This window comes from Sminthopsis crassicaudata, chromosome 4 (assembly GCF_048593235.1).
Source record: "Sminthopsis crassicaudata isolate SCR6 chromosome 4, ASM4859323v1, whole genome shotgun sequence".
NCBI classification, from domain to species: Eukaryota; Metazoa; Chordata; class Mammalia; order Dasyuromorphia; family Dasyuridae; genus Sminthopsis; species Sminthopsis crassicaudata.
In genome coordinates, this window is record NC_133620.1 from 152,996,320 (window position 1) to 153,017,363 (window position 21,044).

A 21,044-nucleotide genomic window follows, 5' to 3' on the forward strand; every position below is an offset into this window, starting at 1 on the left:
TTATATAGGTTTAATTTTTATCCTTATTTTACATATAAGGACACTGAGAAACAGATATATTAAGTAATTTATCTGATGTTACACAGCTAGTACCAAATTGTTGAGATTCATTATAGATTTCTGCTTTCAAATATAGTTCGTTTCCATTACATCCAGAGATCTTTGTAAGTATACATTGTTTTGAAGCCTTAATTTTAATACCTATTCTATCTTTTGTTAAATATTATATATGTATATACTATGTGTAAACACAGCAATAACAGAATAAATAAAAGAGAAAGGAAATTGTTATTGATTTATTTCACAGCAGACCAAAAAATGACATGCTGAACAATCCAAAAATATTAAACATTGATCTCATTAACTAGCCTCGGTGACAAAATAACACATATTTGAATATAAATTAAAATTGAAATAATTTTTTGGCTAATTCATACAAATTCCCTGATACTGAATCAAGAGGAAATTGGGCTTTTTTTTATCAACAAGATTCAGATATTTGAAATTTTCATAATCATTGAATCACAGAAGATCCATCTGATAAAGTTTAATCTTCTTCTACTTGCCTTTTCCTGAGACAACAGAGAGGCCATCAACACAACAGGTTGCAAAAAAGAAAGCTGATTATAGAAAAGCACAAAAGTACATAAACTCAGTGCAAAGCTTAGTAGACTTGTCAAAATTAAATCAGTGTAGACAATAAGACCACATTACTGAGGTATCAAATTTTGACCAAATCATTCTGATCCAAACACTCATTTGGAGGTCTATGCACACAATAGACTATTTAAAATGCTTGTAAATTAATTAAACTATAGTTGTCCTTTGAAGAGAGTCATTCCTTGAAAAGATGCATTTCGATCCAATTTTTATGACTAGGGTTAATCTTAGGGGGGAAATATTGGGGAATTTCTACATGTGATTTGCAGAATATTGGCAAAACTCATCACTCTCAACTATTTCTCTTATTACCTGTTATAATTCCTGAAACCCCACTATTAGACTTCCCTTCTTTTTCTTCTTAAAGTCTTTTTGATCTTTATTATTATTATTTTTTTTGTTAAAACTCACTAGCCTTTGAAATAAGTAACATTTTAGAAAGAGATCTAACTATGTCAACACCTTGCTCAAGTAGCTTCAGTGGCTTTTCATTTTTCTTTTCTTTTCTTTCTTTCTTCTTTCTTTCTCTTTCCTTCTCTCCCTCCCCCCTCCCTCCTTCCCTTCCTTCCTTCCTTCCTTCCCTTTCTTCCTTCCCTTCCTTCCTTCCTTCCTTCCTTCCTTCCTTCCTTCCTTCCTTCCTTCCTTCCTTCCTTCCTTCCTTCCTTCCTTCCTTCCTTCCTTCCTTCCTTCCTTCCTTCCTTCTTCTCTTCTTTTTATAAAAAACAAATTACTATGTTTGGTATTCAAGCTTTTCACAACCAGGTTCCCTCCTGTTTTTTCTATGCTGAATAATTATACATTGCCACTCTTCATGTACTTTCTACTACAGACAAACTTTTGGTTTACTTGGCGCTCCCATACATGGCATTCTATTTTTCATTACTGTGTTTTTGCAGTCTGTTATCCATGCTTGGAAGATACTACACCTTCACCTTCTTAGAATCTCTGGTTCCATTCAAGAATCAGCTCTTTGAGGAGCTCTTTAGCCTTTAAGCTATGAATAACTTCTCCCTAAAGAAAAATAATCTACAATTATTTTTATGTATCCTGGATTATCTATGAATGCATTATATCTTTTCCCTTAGTAGAATGCACTTTCACTTCAATTATATTCATATCTCCAGTATCACACAGAAGATATTTTAAAATTTTATTGATGTGATACAAATGAATGCTTTGATATTTGGTCATTAAGTAAAACAACAGCAACAATAAAACAGACATAGTGAGGTAGATTATCAAAAATAAAGATGCAGTATATGATGGGGAAAGAAGGAAAAGAGAGATACTTAAAAAGGAGATTTGAGGACATTAACCACAAACTGTCAACATCACAATTTTACCTAGAATTAACTCCCTCAAAAATGCCAAAAGCTGACATTTATATAATATTTATAGTGTCAATAACTTTTTGAGTTAAGAGAATCATATGATTATGTCCAGAGATGAAAGGGATCTTATAGGTCATCTGGTTTGATCCCCTTCTTTAGCAGATGAGAAATTGAGGTTTAAAAGTTTAAATAAATTCCTCAGGGTCACAAAGTTATAAATAGATTTCAATCCAGATCCTTTAGCCATAGAATCCAGTATTCTTTCCACTTTACCATCCTATATTATCAGTTGATTTAGTCAATTCAGTTAAATAATGGATCTATTCAAGAGATCATAAAGCAAGGAACTGCTCAAACTCTCAAAACAATTAAGCTCAGTTAAAGAATTGGTTTGGTTAGTGCCATACATCTGGTTGACTTCTTGTAGACCAAGTCCTATGAACTATAATAACATGTATTTAGCTATAGATGTTCTTTGAAAAGAGTCATATATCCCATGATTAGAATAAACCTTATAGGTAAACATTGGAGAATATCTACACATACTTTACAGAATATTGGCAAAAACTCTTTCCTCCAAAATATCTCTCTCAATACCTGTCATAATTCCTGAAACCCCACTATTAGACATCATTTGCTTCTTAAAGTTTTTTTTTTTTTTTTATCTTTAACATTTTTTGTTAAAATTCATTCAGTAGGAGTGTTATGCTTCAGTGCAGCAATGTGTCTATTGGGTAGAAATGAAGAATGACTATAGAAATCTTGACTCAGAAGTGACTTGGACATCATTTATTATACCACATCAGTTTATAAATGGATAAAATGAAGGCCAGATTGACTAAGCGGACCAAGGTCATATATGTAATTAGTGATAAGTTTATGATAAAAGTCAAAGTCTTCTAAACTCAAAAGCAGTAGTCTTTCCAGTATTTCGCACCTTGTCATTCCTTGACTGATTTTTTGAGTTCTTACTTCTACTCTCAGATCCAGTTTCTCAGTGTCAACCCCATGCATAAGACTTGAATATATGTAAGTACTACCTAAAATTACATATTGATTGCTTTATTGTACTCTTTATATATGTACTTCCATTTAGACCTTTTCACTATGAACTAAGTTCCTTTTTCTCCTCTTATTTCAACTTTGACTTTTTTTCACTAATGATTCTCTGGATTGCTATTTCCTGTTTTTCCTGTATTTCAGATGTGGACAATTTTTTTCTTGCCACTTACCTATATCTAACAACAACAATAATAGGATGTCCTTCTTGCAGAAGATTATTGCATCATGAGTGTGCAGAGTAGGGAAGGGCATAAATAAATGATGATCTCATTATTGGGTGGAGTACTGATGGAGTTAAGGTCAGATCTCTCTCCAAATATTGAAGTATCTTTTCTTATTATTCCTAGTTAAATAATCAGTGTAGTCAATCAGATTTGTCTCACTTGTCCTTGATAAACTGAGTTTTAGTCATCATAGTTTCCTTTTCTAAGTTGTTTACAAAGTTCTTTTCTCCCAGCAGTTTTAAGAGGAACATAGCACGAGTATCACCATCATCATCATCATCATGATTATATGAAAAGAGTACTCTATATATGGCAGCAGTGTTCATTTCAGTGTTTTAAAACAGAAACAAAAAGAACTTCCAGAAAAATAAGGCCATTTAAAAAAAACAAAAAAACAAAAAAACCAAAAAAAACAACAACACTTTTTCTGGTGATCCTTTATGACTGTGAAGCAAGGAATACCACAGTCAGAAGAATTAAATTTGTGGGTCATACAAAGGAAAACAGAGAGATACAAGATGGACATGGAAGACACTTTGCAAATGCCAAATCACACTGGGCATATAGCAGAAAAGTTATCATTAGAGAATTGTAGGACCACTAAAAAGAAAGATAGGTAGATTATAGTGAAAACAACTGATAGCTTGTTTACCTGGTGCATAAAGTCATGAGAACTAGAGGAAAGCTTCTACCACAGCATGTTGGATAACCTTCCTATAAAAGATTAATAAGAGCATGAGAAAGTGTCAAGTATAGAGGGATATAAATAAGTAGTTGTCTTACCATTGGATGGAGTACTCATAGAAGGTTGTATCTTTTTCCAAAAACTGAATATCTTTTCTAATTTTTAGTTAAATATAATCAATGTAGACATTCAGATTTGTCTCATATGACCTGATCTTTATCAATCTATCTTGTTGTTTTTTTTTTTTCAGTAATCATGGTTTTTATTTCTAAGTGTTCACCAATGATTTCTTTTCTCAGAATAGAAGACAAGCACCCTGTCTTATAGTATAGGTAGATTCTACTATCTTCCTCCTTTTTATAAATTATCAAAACATTGTTCTTCATTATCATTTTCCAGGAACCTTTAAAAATCACTGATCTGTGACTTTTCACTTACTTGTGCCAGTGGCAATTCTTTCAGTACCTTAGGAGCTATTTAAAGAAACTTCATTCATTAGGTCTTAGAAATGAATTCATTGAAGACAAGAAAGTAATACCTGAATATCCCTTCAATTTCTTGGGAATGCCATTCTCAGCTGATTATTCTATCTTCTCTACTTCAAAAAGTTTTCTCTATGGGAGATAAAACATAAGCCAACTATATTTTCTTATTCTCACTGGCCCGAGTAGTTGTTCTTTTCTTTCCTTTGATCTTTTTCATCTCCAGCATTAATAAAATATGCTTAAATTTTTTTTATTTATTGTTTCAACTCATTCTGACATAATTCTTACAGGGATATGCTATTCTTTAATACTCATCTTAATTATTTGCCTTTGTTTCTGTCTTTAGTAAATATTACTAAAAAAAATCTGAGCTTATTCATGATTTCCCTTACATCCACACCAATTTCTTTAGGTACATATACTTTTCTCTCCTTGTCGAAATAATTTCTTCATTTGTCTTCGGAATTTCAGTGAGATTTCTAGTCTGTTTAGAATGACTTCTTCAACATAATTGTTATTGTAACCTATTTTTTCTCTCAATCTAGTAAAATCTATTCTTCTTCCATCTAGAGTGAATGGCAAATAGTGCTCATATTTCATTTCCTTTTCTTTTAATATCTATATAATAGAGTGATCACAACCCTGTCATTTCTACCTTAGTCAGCAGTTCTTGTTTAAATCAAACATATGTACCAGTCAAGGACATTTGTTGCCTTTATCATTTATTCAACTTTTTGAGTGATTAAATCATTATTAAGATAAGTCACAAATTTATCAATTCTTTTGCTTTTGAGAAAGACAGAGACATAAAGAGACAGGCAAGAGAGAAAGAGAGAGAAAAAGAGGGAGAAAGATATTCAACAGATGAATATGCAGTTAATTCTCCATTATGATAATGTCATGTCCTGTGCCAGATTTGTGATCTGTTTTACAAGCTCATAGAATTCATTTGTCTGTGAAAATGATCTGTAATGAATTTCTACCTTATTTCTATCTACTTTGATTTTCACTAAAATGTTTTCCACTGTATTTTTCCTAGATATTAGAAGTATTTTTTCTCATGAATATATTCTTGAGCCTCTTGATTTCTACCTACCCTATTCCTTTTGAATAAGGTATGCATTCCAGCTAAATTTTCAGCCATATGTCTTGTCTCAATGATTTTCAGGGATGATTTTTAGGTTATCTGTTATTTAGTATATCTAACCTCATTCACTGGCTAGGTTTTGTGCTCTCATATATAATAATCTAAATCCAGGAGTTTTCTTGCTGACACTTCATATGTATTATTTTTAGTTCTGTTGTACCTGTTACTCTCTGTGATATCAGGTTCATTATATACACACACACATATATATGTAAGTCTAGATTCCCACAAGTATATGACGTGTGTGCCTGTGTCTGTGTAGTTAGTTAGATTTTCTCCCTACATTCTTTCTCTTCCCTTTGCAATGTAGTGTCTTTGTGGTGCAATGACTAGAGTATAAAACTTGGAATTAGAAGAACTGAGTTCAAATTCTAAGATAGACTTAACTTTCTGTGCAAAAGAACAAGTTACTTAACCTCTCTCAGCCTCAGTTTTTTCATTTGTGAAATGGAAAATACTAAGGGAAATTACCTCAAAGGGTTGTTGTATCACATGAGGAAACATATATACATAACTTTTAAAATCTCAAATTATTATATAAATATAAGCTATTGCTAGTATTTAAAATGTATTTTGCAAACAATGGTCCTTCATAGGTATTCTCTCTTCCATAATAAAAGTTATAGATTCCTGTGTTTTAATTTCTGATGTTAAGATTCAGGTTTTAGACACTATATTTTTTATTATAGCTTTTTATTTACAAGATATATGCATGGGTAATTTTTCAGCATTGACAATTGCAAAACCTTTTGATTCAATTTTTCCCTCCTCCCCCCTCCCCCCTCCCCCAGATGACAGGTTGACCAATACATGTTAAATATGTTAAAGTATATATTAAATACAATATATGTATACATGTCCATACAGTTATTTTGCTGCACAAAAAGAATCAGACTTTGAAATAGTGTACAATTAAACCTGTGAAGGAAATCAAAAATTCAGGTGAACAAAAATAGAGGGATTGGGAATTCTATGTGGTGGTTCATACTCATTTCCCAGAGTTCTTTTACTGGGTGTAGCTGGTTCAATTCATTACTGCTCTATTGGAACTGAGTTGGTTCATCTCATTGTTGAAGAGGGCCATGTCCATCAGAATTGATCATCATATAATATTGTTGGTGAAGTATATAATGGTGTTCTGGTTCTGGTCATTTCACTCAGCATCAGTTCATGCAAGTCTCTCCAGGCCTTTCTGAAATCATCCGTAGGTCATTTCTTACAGAACAATAATTTTCTGTAACATTCATATACCATAATTTATTCAGCCATTCTCCAATTGATGGGCATCCACTCAGTTTCCAGTTTCTGGACACTACAAAGAAGGCTGACACAAACATTCTTGCACATACAGGTACCTTACCCTTCTTTAAGATCTCTTTGGGATATAAGCCCAGTAGTAACACTGCTAGATCAAAAGGTATGCACAGTTTGATAACTTTTTGAGCATAGTTCCAAATCTCTCTCCAGAATGGCTGGATGTATTCACAATTCCACCAACAATGTATCACTGTCTCGGTTTTCCCACATCTCCTCCAACATCCCACATTATCTTTCCCTGTTATTCTAGCCAATCTGACAGATGTATAGTAGTATCTCAGAGTTGTCTTAATTTGCATTTCTCTGATTAATAATGACTTGGAGCATCTTTTCATATGGCTAGAAATAGTTTTAATTTCTTCATCTGAGAATTGTCTGTTCATATCCTTTGACCATTTATCAATTGGTGAATGGCTTGATATCTTATAAATTAGAGTCAATTCTCTATATATTTTGTAAATGAGGCCTTTATCAGAATCTTTGACCATAAAAATGTTTTCCCAATTTATTTCTTCCCTTCTAATCTTGTCTGCATTAGTTTTGTTTGTACAAAAACTTTTCAATTTGATATAATCAAAATTTTTTATTTTGTGATCAATAATGACCTCTAATTCTTCTTTAGTCATAAATTCCTTCCTCTTCCACAGAAAACTATCCCATGTTCTTCTAATTTATTTATAATCTCATTCTTTATGTCTAGGTCATGAACCCATTTTAACCTTCTCTTGGTGTACAGTGTTAAATGTGAGTTAATGCCTAGTTTCTGCCATACTAATTTCCAATTTTCCTAACAGCTTTTGTCAAACAGTGAGTTCTTAACTCAAACCTGGGATCTTTTGGTTTAGACACTATTTTCTTAGCTATTTATTCCTTAAATTTACTTTTCTTTTCTAAATCCTCTACTCTTAATTCAAAGTAACAATGAAAATACCATGTTTCCCTGTTTAGGATTTTCTTAGAATTATTAGCAATGATTTTTAGATCTTTTATAATAATATAATTTGTCATCAAATGAAATGCCAGAGGTAGAGGTTCACAGGCTTAATAATTTTTGAGAAACTCTCCTTCAAGTCCCAGGAAAGCAGACCCACCTGTTATTTTTACTAGGTTAACAAATACTTCAAATTAAAACTCATGCACTTATTAGCTTTGTGACACTGGGCAAATCATATCCTCTGCTTCAGTTTTTTCAACAGTAAATGGGAATAGCACCTATATCCCAGGGTTGTTGTGATGTTAAAATGAAATAATATTTCTAAAGAAGTTTTCAAAGGTTAAAAAGCCATATAAATTCTAGCTATTATTAGTTATTACTATCATATTAACAATCACATTTCCATTTCCTATGAGAACATTTATTTAGAACGTTTCACTTAATTCCTTTCTTCAAAAGAATTAGCATATTATCCATAGGAATCACAGAATTTAGAGCTGAGAGGGACCTTAGAAAGCAACTACTCAAACTCATTTTAAAAATGAATAAAATCAGGCCTGGAATATTTGTGGCTAGGATCTTGCTGTTATTTAACAGTATAGAAAAACCTGCTGATCCAATCAACAAAGAATTATCCTTCAAAATAAAATAAAAAGAATGAACAAAATAACTTGAAAAGAATCCAAAAGTGAAAAGAGAATATGATTACATTACTATCATAAATGTCTCCTTATAATTGATTTTTCATAGAAAAAAATAGAAATAAAATTGTTATATTTGATGGGGTTTTAACTGAGGTCTTCCTGACTCCAGGTTCAGCTGTGCTAGGGACTATGTCACCTCACTTCCTCTAATAAAGAAATGCTAGTATATTATTGCATTCATTGTGAGTTGCATAGGAAACAATTTCTATGTTGTAAAAGTCATCATAAAGGATATGTATGACCAGAAAAGTTAGTGGGCTGATTATGTATGCAAAGTGAAGAGTGGAAAGGGGAAAGAAAAATATCTAAAAAAGGATTGGACTGCTGCTTAGAGTGAAGAAAGGGATGGTAAGAATGAATGATATCGAAAAGAATAAACTAAGAGCTCTTAATCTTAATCTTAAACAGGATTAAAAAAAAAGTTCAATGGGCATTAAAATTTAAGGGAGGAGATATTAAGAGGACAATTAAATCTTAATAAGTTGAATTTACTCTCTTGGATGATCTATCTATCAGGCTATAAAAGAACTGTGTAATGTGTTTTTAAAATTTCTGTCAGTAATCTTAGAATATAAGAAAAGTGTCACAGGATTGGTGAAAATATCCCAATTTTCAATTAAAAAAAAAAAAAGGAAAATGATAAAAGCTTCAAATGAAATTTTTTTTTTTTTTTAAATCTCGACTTTAATTCAAATGTATTATTCAGGAGATAGTTTATGAACTTTTTAGAAGGAAAGTGTTGCTCACCAGAATGAGTATGGCTTCTTCAAGTCTAACCTCAATTTCTTTCATTTTTTGGACAATTTACTCCTTATTAGAAGAAGCTAGGTGACACAATCCCTAGCAGATTGATGTGTTATGAGGCTCTTCTAGACACTGTATACTTGATTTTTGCCAAGATTTAATAAAGTATTGATGAGAACTAGATAAGGGTACCTAAATGAAATTAGGTTTAATTGAGGTCTAGTAGCAGGTTCGGGGTACAGGGAGTCAAATAGAGCTCCCCTGCAACCCCTTTGGATTTGGTGTAACATACAGAGTTAAATGAGATCTAGTAGTGGGGCAAAAATCCCTTGTAAAGGAATTTACAGACCCAAAAATCTAGATTGATAAAAGAGGTTTATTATGGGTTTTAGAAGTAAAGTGTAGTTAGTAAAGTTGAGGATAGAGATAAAGGGCATCAGAACCAGAGTTCCAGTGAGCAGAAATCCTTTGACATGGTAGGCGTAAAGCTGCCATGTTTGGGAAGATTCCAGTGTGGCTCTTTTATACTAAGGGCCTTTGGACAAGCTGAAGGGGTTCATGGGTGGAGTCCCAGGTTGGCTTCAGGCTTGTTTCACCCAGGGTTAGAATTTGAATAGAATTCAATGGGTTTTGGGATTGAGCCAGATAAGGATGAAACTGTTTGTGCTTGGGGTGGAGTCCCTTTCCTGAGGCAGAATCCAAGGAGGTTTTAAGAGTTTTGGGTTTCCTTATCAGTATCATGTGGTCTTTATAAACAACTTGGAGAAATGTTGGCTATATGGGAATATAGTTAATATATAATTAACATTGTTATAGTAAATTTAGAACTAGTTTAATGACTTGGCATTAGAAGGAATTATTATTGATTTGCTGTTAACTTAAAGGAAAACCCTTTGGTAGCATGTTTCATGGATATGACTTTGACCTTTGTTGCTCATTTTTATTAATGACTTGCATAAACTTAAAAAAATTTCACTTTGTTAAATTTTGAGATGATGTGACACTACTAGTGGGTAGCTAAAGTGTTAGATGAGAGGATGAGAACTCAAAAAGCTTTCAATAGGTTAAAGTATTCTAAAAAGATGAAATTAATAAAGGGGTTTAAAATTCTATATTAGTTTTCAAAATACAGCAGAGTTGAAGAAGCAATGCCTAAATAACAATTTGTATGGAAAGGTTTTTTAATGTTTTAGTGACATATAAACTCAATATTAGTTTTCAATGTGGCAAAGTTTCCAAAAACAAACACTCAAACAAACAACACCCCCCCCCCCACCTAAACAAATTCTAGTCTGCAGTGACACATTCTTTTTTCTCAGGGAGCTTATATGCCCAGTAGAGAAGGCAATATATAAAATAAAACTGGAAAGGGGGTGAATAAAAATTTTAAAGTATGGTTCAGAAATTTTTGGGAAATGGTGTGGAAGCTAATTCCCAAAAAAACAAGGTGAAAATTCACCTGTCAGGTTGGAAGACTTAGTGACAGTGTTTAAGGTTTTGGTGGGGGTTTAAAGATGATGGTTAGAATGTGCAGAGGGCTGAAACTCCAAAAAGATAAGCTTGAATCAAATAAAGGAGCACTTAAGGCTAATTACCTATTTGATATGAGACAATGACTCTTTTAGCATATGTTTGGATAAATGACTCTTCTCACAGAGGGTTCTTATTGAATGTTTGGTGTTAAAATAGGCAAAGATTTGAGGGCAGGGTGAGAGAGGCCAGAATCACTTGGCCACAGGACAAGGAGAAGAGAGGCTGGACTCAGACTCCAGGAGAGATGTTTGGCAAGCCTCGTGGCAGTTTGTCGGCTTCCTTCACTTCTACCCCTAAAGATCAAGGACTTTAATTTATCCTGACTCTGACTGACCCTGAAGCCTTCCAAGAAGCTAGCCTATACTTTACAAGAATGTATAAAACACAGCGGGGAGGTGATTAGAAAGTGGTGTGGAGGCTTAGTTTCAAGTAAAATAAAATAAAATCCCATTAGTTGGATCAGATATTTTACTTTTTGGTCCAGATCAGAGCCCCTGAAAGTACTGAAATCAGTTCTAGGTCTGACATTTTATGAATCACTTAAAAAAAATAGATCCATGGGGAAGGATCAAGAATGGTTAGAGAAACATATTTAACATGTATTGGTTAACCTGCCATCTGGGGGGGAGGGGGAAGGAGGGGAAAAATTAGAACGAAAGGTTTGGCAATTGTCAATGTTGTAAAATTACCCATGCATATATCTGGTAAATAAAAACTATTAAAATATTTAAAAAAAAGAATGGTTAGAGAGACTTGAGAATAGGCTGTATTAGAACTGGCTGAAATATTTGATATTATTTAATTGCATAGGTTACTATAAATATTTAACAATGAAAGATATTAAAAAATAAAGTGGGCTGTCTTGAAAGAAAATAATGTAATATTAACTGACATTTATGTTTGGAAAGCCCTTTACATATATCAGCTTTCCATTGGTCGAAATCTTTGTATGAGAGCTAGATTATCAATTTTCAGGACTATTGCACAAATTTCTATTCAAGTACTAGTTATAGTAGATGACCAGTGAAGTACCTTCCAAATCCAAGGTAATGTGGTTCTAAGGTCCTATGAGGCTCTATTAATCTATGAAGTCTTATGAAGCTCTGATTGCATGGCAGAAGCTACCAAGAGAAAAGAAAGAATTGAGAAAAGAGGTCCTGTTCATTTTGACCAGTCTGATTATGAACAATTTTTCAGTTTAAAAATAAGTTTGGCATGTCATTTAGGTAATTTTTCTACCCTTGGATATTATCACACTTAAATAACCACAATCAGAGGGACCAAAGAAAAAAGATCCAAAGAAAGAAGTACCACTTTTCTTTCTCTAATTCAGTTCTTATTTTCAGGAAATTCATCTGACTATAAAATGAAAAGTTCTTAGGTTACAGTTTAATCTTCCTCTCTCTTACTAGGTCCTCCAGAAGGAGGAAAAATATTTTGTAACTAGCAAATACTAAATGAAGTATAAACAAGTTGTATATTCCTTACATTAGAGAACTTTTGTGAGACTTCAAAGCAAAAAATTGTAAGAAATGTAAAATTTAAAGTCATATATATTCAGATTTGTACATATTATTTAGTTTGTCAAAATTGAGGCAAAGATGATTTCAATATTTCAACTCTAATGCCCATGTCAAACTTACTAACCTGCACTGTCAAAAGTGAAGGAGGACTTGAAGTCAGATGGTGGTATGACAGTATGTTAATGGTGATATTTTTAGACACATGAAATTTTTTGATTTCTCTCAAATTATATTGACTATACATGAGAGTGGTCCAGTGTTAGATTATATTATTATAATTTTATCAACAAACATTTATTAAATAGCCATAATGTGTGAAGCCCTAAGGATATAAAGTTTAAAAATGAAACATTCCTTGCTCTATAGGAATTATGTCAATAAAGAATACATATGCACATAAAGGTATATAGAAAAAACACATACAAAAAGAATGAAAATTAATTTTTGGGGAGAGGTAGTAGCATCTCGGAGGATTAGGGAAAGCCATATGTAGGAAGTGACATTTGAACCAAGTTTTGAAGGAAACTAGAGATTTTAACTGGCAGATATAAAAAGGGAGGCTTGAGTGACAGGCAGCTTGTGAAACACTAAGGAGATGGAATACTTAGAATGAGAAACAGGGGAATATTATGTAGGAAGGGATTTTATGCAAGAGCATTCAATGGAATGGATGAGAATATGTCAGTGATTACTTGTGGATAGTAGAAAATATCATATAGATTCCAGGCTAGGTATAGCATACCTAGAACACAGGAGATGAGCTGAGTGTGAGGGCTAGTGGGTTATCAAGGCAGCTTTTGCCTGCTTCATACTTTGCTCAAATTTAACCATGATCTAATTGGTTATTAAGGTAAATAAATGAGGATTTGACATACAGAGACAATGCAGCAGCCTATGAGAAACTCCTAAAAACAGAGGTTATTCAGTTCTGTTGTTTTAAGATTCTGAAAGAGAATAGAAGAAAAATAAAATAAAAATCTTTTTTATTGTTATTTAAGACATTACTATGTATTAATATTTTAATATATTAGATTAAAACTAAAAGTGTTTATATATAGATTATCATATGGCAAGTTAAAAGCAGAATAATTATTTTTAAATTAAAGGATATTTTATATTTTAAAAAATCTGAATAGATTGAGATCTTTTTGTAAGTTGATGAACTCTATTATTACTTAAAGAAAAATAAGCATTGGCTTATTGAACTGCCCTGTGAGGAATATCACCATTCAAGAATCTCACATTCTTTAAGTAAAAAATGGCATCTTTGATTTCTTGCCTTCATAAATAAATATAACCAATTTCAGTAATCAAAGTCAACAGGCATGAAATTCACTCAAAACTAATTCTTTCTTCAGAATCCCTATTTCTATGAAGCATTTTTCAGGTACAGAAGTGCCCTCAGGAGCATTTTCATAGATGAGCCATTCAAACAATTCCAAATAACTGTCAGGAACTGTCAGTTCTACTCCCTTTAGTAAATAAAAATAACCTTTCAGAATCCAATTATTTGCTTAGTCCATGTTTTGCACTCAACATGTGACAGTTTTAAGGCTCTATTTTTTATGCCAGTGAAATTTGTTGGAATATCCCAATGCGATTTCTTTCACAATGAACATTTCTTTGGGAGGGAAGTTTTGGAGGTGTTTCTCTAATCCTGAAAACTACTAATCAAATTTAAAGAAAAACCTAAATCCATTGGCTTCCTGAAGTTAACACACAAATTGATTTCACTGTATCTGTCAGACTGATGTCAAATATTTTGTGGGGAAACAGCTAGTCCCAATAACAGAAAATTAAAATGAATGGAGCATTAGACAATTGATTGAAATTGAGAGTTTTCCCATTTCATGAATGACTTATCATTTCTATGTAAATGACGATTCATGTTGAACTTGGGGCAGGTATCTAAATAAGGATAATAAAGAGCCACATGTTCAGCATTAGGTCTTAAATATTTCAGCTTTAAAGATAATAATAAATAATGATGTTGATGAAAACAATTGTGTTTATAGAGTCTTTGGTGAAAATATACTTTATAAATCATGTCATTTGATCACAAAAGGCATACAGTAATTCTTATTTTACACATCAGGAATGTGAGGCTCAGAGTATGTCAAATCTGAAAGAATATAGAACTTGGGAGTGCAAAGATTAGAATCCAAATCTTGATTTTTTCTGTTCTTACTAGCTGAGTGACCTTGTTTACTTGTATCTTTTTTTTTTTTTTTTTTTTTTTTTTTTTTTTTTTTGTCTATTGGGGAAGTAGAGAATACATTGAAAAGGAATCAGCAGTTGTGGTTGGTCTTACAATTTGTGCTGAGTTCTTTTTGGATTTGTTTCCTAATCTGAAAGATTGCATATTTCCTAATCTGAAAGACTGAAAGAATGGTTTATACGAAATCCAGGATCCCTATCAGTGCAAATTTTCTGTGAGCACTGTGCTCCAAGTATAAAATAAATATCACATTCCTAGCTTGAGCCTTTTCTTCAAAGCTACAGAGAGCAGGTATCTGATTTATTTGAAGTAAATTTATGGGCAGCTGATTTCAAATAAGGATGTTTCAAGTCAAAATAAAATAGGTCCACCTTTCCACCCTGAAATCTACTACAATTGTAATAATATTGCTCATACTATTCTGCACTATGAATTATTTGTTCCAGACAAACAGACTGGTGGCTGGGGTTAAGTGACTTGCCCAGGGTCACACAGCTAGGAAGTCTTAAGTGTCTGAGATCAGATTTGAACCCAGGTCCTCCTGAATTCAGGGCTGGTACTCTAATCACAATGCCACCTAGCAAGACACTTAAAAGAAGATCTTTCTGGCTTTCAAGGCTGGCTCTATCCACTACACCAAGATGTTTTTCCAAAACATTCCACTGTCCCTTATTGCATCTGACAGGTGAAACTGTATATACTAAAAGGACCGTCATCTATTATCTATTTTGTGTAGCTAATGACATCCATTCTCCTAAATAAACACTTTTTTTTCCTTTGTATAACTACCATAGTATAATGAGCATTTATCTTTTTGTATGTCTGTTTGGTGCAAAATTATAGGTCAATTGGGACAGTTCCTCACTAATGAATTCATAGATGTAGAACAATGTCCTTCCTCACCCTGACTAAAACTTCAAACAATAACTTTTGTATTATCTACTGGTGTGGAGTGGACAGTGGAATGAATGTTTTGGAGAAACATCTTGGTGTAGTGGATAGAGCCAGCCTTGAAGCCAGAAAGATCTTCTTTTAAGTGTCTTGCTGATTTTTTCAGTCCCCTGGGCAAGTCTCTAGGCCTCTTAGTTTCTGGAAAGTACCAATCAACATTAGTAGCAGGAGTTTTCCCACTCCTAAATTCCTAATCAAGATAAAATTACTAGTCCCATCTCTCTCTCTCAGTGTCCTCTGAGGAACTACATAAAATATAGTTTTGTGGAACAAGTTAACTTTAGGAGATCTGATTGTGATTTGTTTGGAAGCTGAAACTTCCTCTTCTAAAATAGAAGTGGGCAATTACTCTGCCACTTAGGAATTTTAAAATACTAATATTTACTATAATTCCAATATCTAAAAACTTTTAAATTGCTAAAAATGCCTTGATGTGCTCTTCCTTTTTGAAAGATTTATTGAAAGGTGTTGTACTTTAATGTAACAGAAAAGGACTGATGGTGCATCAATATCTAGAGTAGAAAATAATTATGATCTTTCCCAGAATTTTAGAAGATCAATGGAAGTCAGAAGCATGTGATATATGTATAATCAAAGATAAAAAATGGCAAGTTTGAATTCAGGGGAATGTGAATTTCATGAGATGATGTTTTGATGTAGTTGTATCAAACAAAGATGGCAGGAGAGATTCAATGAAATGTTTATTAAAATTTCAATACATAGATTGCATTTCCATTTTCCTTTTTAATTTTTTTGTTTTTCATTTGTTAAAATTGGCACTATTTTACTGGGTTTATTTGTACAAGTGAGAACAGCCCTCTGCATGTATCAAACTATGTTATTACCTACATATGAAATAGTTTGGGGAACCTCATTATTTTTTTACTTTTTTCATCAGTGCTTGAAGGATTATATCTGTTTTTATTTGTATTCTTCTTCTTATTATTATTTTGCTGAGACAATTGGGATTAAGTGATTTGTCAAAGGTCATCAAACAGCTAGGAAGTGTTAAGTGTCTGAGGTCAGATTTGAACTCAGGTCCTTTTGACTTCAGGTCTGGTGCTCTATCCATTATACCACCTAGATGTTCCTGTATTATATTATTTATGTTAACACACACACACACACACACACACACACACACACACACACACACACACTTTCATAGAGACAAATCCTTTAAAACTAAAAGATAAATAGGTTAAAAACCCTCCAGTTTATAAAATAAGGTTGCAGAGCCATCCTGGGATTAAGCCTCTGATAAATTGTGTGTTTCCAGATTTGCCTTCTGAATGAGATGAGGTGAGATCTTTCAAGACAGTTGTAAAAATTGAGTAAGGCTTCATCTACTTCAGAGTTTGAGTAGGCCTAAGGATGTTGAGCATTGATTCAAGGGCATAATTGAGTCCCCTTCCTGCTATCCTCCCATGACACAATTTCCTCCCTATTTCAGTCAAATATGGGCAACTATGTACTTATTGGTCAAATTCAATTTCATGGGTGGATCTGGAGTTTAGAATGTAAGACTCTCAGCCAATGAAGATGAGGGTCAGTGGTGGGAGGGGGTGTTTTGCTTTAGGGATTAAAGGTGCTGATCCTGCCCACAGGAGGCACATTTAGGGTTAGCAATTCTTAAAGCTGTAATTTTTGATTATCTGCACTATTCTGCTCCTCCATTCAATGTGCTTAATTAACAACTGAATCTAAAACTTGTAATTCATGCCTACCTTACTAACAAATAGTCATGGTAAAATGAATAATGAAAGACCTAGACAATTCATGAATCTGTGCCTGAATAGTGGAGTGTTGTCTTCATTTGTCTTCTTTTACATATGTTAGAAGAAACTTGAAAAATAAAATAAAAAATTTGTTTTCTTTCTAGATATAAAGCCATTGTGAATCCTATGGATATCCAGACATCAGGGGCAGTCCTATGGACCTGTGTGAAAGCGATTGGCATATGGATAATTTCAGTGTTGTTAGCAGTTCCTGAAGCAGTGTTCTCTGAAGTGACCCATATTAGTAGTATGGATAACGGCAGCTTTATAGCATGTATGCCATACCCACAAACTAATGAGTTACATCCAAAGATCCACTCAGTGATGATTTTCTTGGTTTATTTCCTTATACCTCTTGTTATCATAAGTATTTATTATTATCACATTGCAAAAACATTAATCAAAAGTGCACACAACATACCTGGAGAGTACAATGAACATTCTAAAAAGCAGGTAAGAAATGGGTGGGAGTAAGTATCTTATACCACTAATTGTTTTTCATTTTACCTAGTAAGCTCAGAAAACTGTGATTAAATGAATGGATGAAAAATAATCTATTAAGTACTTACTATGTGTAAATCACTGTGCTAAGCACTAGAGATATAAAAAGAAAAACAGAGAGATTCTCTGTTCTCCTAGAGCTCACATTCCAAAGCTGAGTGAGAGTAGAAAGAGGTAGAATATATTTTAGAGATTTTAGTCACAACTCAGATGTAAGGATTTGATTGTTCTTAGAATGAATTAAAAGAAAAGTATTATAGCTTTCTTTATAGTCAGAACTAGTCTGATACATAGATGGATCATATATTTACACAATCTGGTGGAATTTAAAGTGCTCTTAGAAGATCTTAGCTGGATACCCTTTCCTCCCCTCCCATTATGTGGATCACAATACTATCATAAGATTTTAAATTCTACTATTAGAAATCAATTTCTCAAGGTTAGTGTATTTTAAAAAAATTGTAAACATCTTGGTGAACAGGGAGTGGTATATAACATTGTTAGTCATAGTTATTCTGCTTTTCCTTCAGAGCAGCTAACAAATTCAGATAGGAAATTGGAGTTTTGTTGAAAAATAAGGAATGAAACAAGAGAGTTAATTTCAGGAGATGGATGCTGCCTGGGAAAGGAGACATAAGTCTGATGATATTATGTGAGTTGCTAAGCAGCCTGAAGGTAATATGAAAATGCAGAACCATCAAGGAGAAGTAAGTGCCAGGAGGTGGAAAGGGGCTGAAGTTGAACTTTGACTACTACACAATTTTGCTTAGAGTTGGCCCTGAATTTCCGTAGTAAAAAAAATTTAAGTCCAGATCACTTCATCATTAAGAGCATTACCAATAGGAACAAATCATATTGATTTTTTTCATTAAAAAAAAAGAGGGAACCAAAATATTACTACTGGAGATCAGGGGAAGGCATCCTTATGTGTAAATCAGGAGAGAGAAATCCTCTATTGTTTTCCATAGTGGGGAAAATTATCTCTGTCCCTTGTGGAGGGAAGAATTAAATTAATTTAGATTATAAGATAATGTTTTATAAATTCCTTTGAATTAAGTACAATACATGTAAATGAAAGGAAATATAGATGAGGATTTAGGTACTACTACTAAAATAGTATATCCAAATTTGGTTTTTCAAGTAAGGGTTTTGATCATAACCTTTTTTTAATGCTGGGTCTCAATGATATTAATTTTCTGATTGAAAAGTGAATATTTTATTTCATACAATCACATAATGCTTTTCAACATATAGGTATTTGGTACTATATAAACAAAGTATCCATTTGAATTATATTTTTCCAACCCGATCTGGCATAAAGGGAAAACTATCATTAATTAACTTTTTACTCTATTATCCTAAATAACATTATTATGATTTTTAAAATAATAACTTTGATGTGGGCAATACAAATATTGTTATTTTCACTTTAAAGAGGAGACTGAGAGCTAAGATTCAAACCCTGTACTCTTTCTTCTTTACTATATTGTCTCTTTTTTCTGCCTTATGTTTGCCTAGTAGAGGAACTTGTCTCTTTTATACAACGACAAGTTAGATGAGCAGTTTGCAAATTCTTGCCAACAAAACTCACAACTCATTGACTTCAAATTGTATATCCCCCGAATAGGGTATTCTATATGGAGATCCCTTGTTTATAGAACTTCTTTCCTAATTTAGGCAATTCTTCTTTTTGGTGCCCAAGAAGATATACAACTAGTTGTCTCAAAGTCATAGACCGTGTATTTGCCAACCAAATCAGCTGACTAGTAAGAAAATTTTTCTTGAGAGTCTACTACGAGTGAAGGCATCATAATAGAGTCTGAGAAATACAACGAAATTGGAGGCATGATTTCTTTCCAAAGAATATTACAATATACCTGGGAAGATAAGATACTGATGTTAAGATTGCCCATCAACAATTAAGAGTGCTCAATTCAATCATTTCTATATGTCAATTCCCCTCCTATTATTCTATATTATTACTTTATTCTGAAGACAATGAAAACACAAGGGAAGGACAGAGTAATATGGGAGAGGAGGGCATTATTAACACCAGAGCAAGCACTATGAGCATGCAGGTTTCCCTGTTTTCTTCTTCTCTATTAGATCATTAGACCTCTTGGGAGAAAGTAGATTTTACATGTGATAGATCTTGAGTACTCTTCCAGAGAAGTAGTGTGGAATGAATGTTAGGCATCACTCCACCATCAGGAATAGTTGTATCAGTCCAGAACTCATGAAGCTTCTGGTCATTTTGAATGACATGTTAGATATGACTGGAGTGGGTGGTAATAATGTTCTTCCTTCCTTCCTTCCTTCCTTCCTTCCTTCCTTCCTTCCTTCCTTCCTTCCTTCCTTCCTTTCCTTCCTTTCCTTCCTTCCTTCCTTCCTTCCTTCCTTCCTTTCCTTCCTTTCCTTCCTTCCTTCCTTCCTTCCTTCCTTCCTTTCTTCCTTCCTTCCTTCCTTCCTTCCTTCCTTCCTTCCTTCCTTCCTTCCTTCCTTCCTTCCTTCCTTCCTTCCTTCCTTCCTTCCTTCCTTCCTTCCTTCCTTCCTTCCTTCCTTCCTTCCTTCCTTCCTTCCTTTCCTTCCTTCCTTCCTTCCTTCCTTCCTTCCTTCCTTCCTTCCTTCCTTCCTTCCTTCCTTCCTTCCTTCCTTCCTTCCTTCCTTCCTTCCTTCCTTCCTTCCTTCCTTCCTTCCTTCCTTCCTTCCTTCCTTCCTTCCTTCCTTCCTTCCTTCCTTCCTTCCTTCCTTTCTTTTTCTTTTTTCTTTTTGTCTAAGCAGAACTACCAGATAGTTCTAGTAACTTTACCATCAAATTTTAAATCAAAGAAGTCAGAGAGATAGGGATTGAAATTGAAGTAATAATTTCTGAGCAAAAGATTTGTGAGACAGAGTTGGTATTTTTGAAATATTTACTTGGATCAGAGGTGCTGATGTCTCCAAATTTTGATGTAATTTGTAATTGAAATAGGCAACAAAAGCACAATTTTGAAATTGGCATCTTCAACTGGAAGGAAACATGATATTGAGAATAGTAAACTGGTCTCAGAGTCAGGAAAGTGTATTCAAATACTCCTTCTGACAAAGATTGGTTGTCGGCAAGTCACTTTGACCTTTCAGTGCTATAGATAACTCTCTAAGATAATGTAAGGAGTAGTTGCCAAAATGAAAAGGGCAATATCATTCCTGAATTTCCCTACACCAATAAAATCACAGATCTGAACATATTCCACATATTCCACTAGTA

General features: G+C 33.3%; 2 protein-coding genes across 2 annotated transcripts in view; one reads left to right on the forward strand and one right to left on the reverse strand.

Annotated features, from left to right (window-relative positions):
- The window catches only part of NMBR (neuromedin B receptor), a 138,480-nt gene that overhangs the window by 115,618 nt on the left and 1,818 nt on the right, over positions 1–21,044 (forward strand). The window contains exon 4 of the mRNA XM_074309677.1: positions 17,401–17,749. Within this exon, the coding sequence (XP_074165778.1) occupies positions 17,401–17,749 (349 nt within the window). The remainder of the gene's footprint in view (positions 1–17,400; positions 17,750–21,044) is intronic.
- GJE1 (gap junction protein epsilon 1) overlaps positions 1–21,044 on the reverse strand; it is a 202,824-nt gene that overhangs the window by 38,099 nt on the left and 143,681 nt on the right. The window lies entirely within an intron of this gene.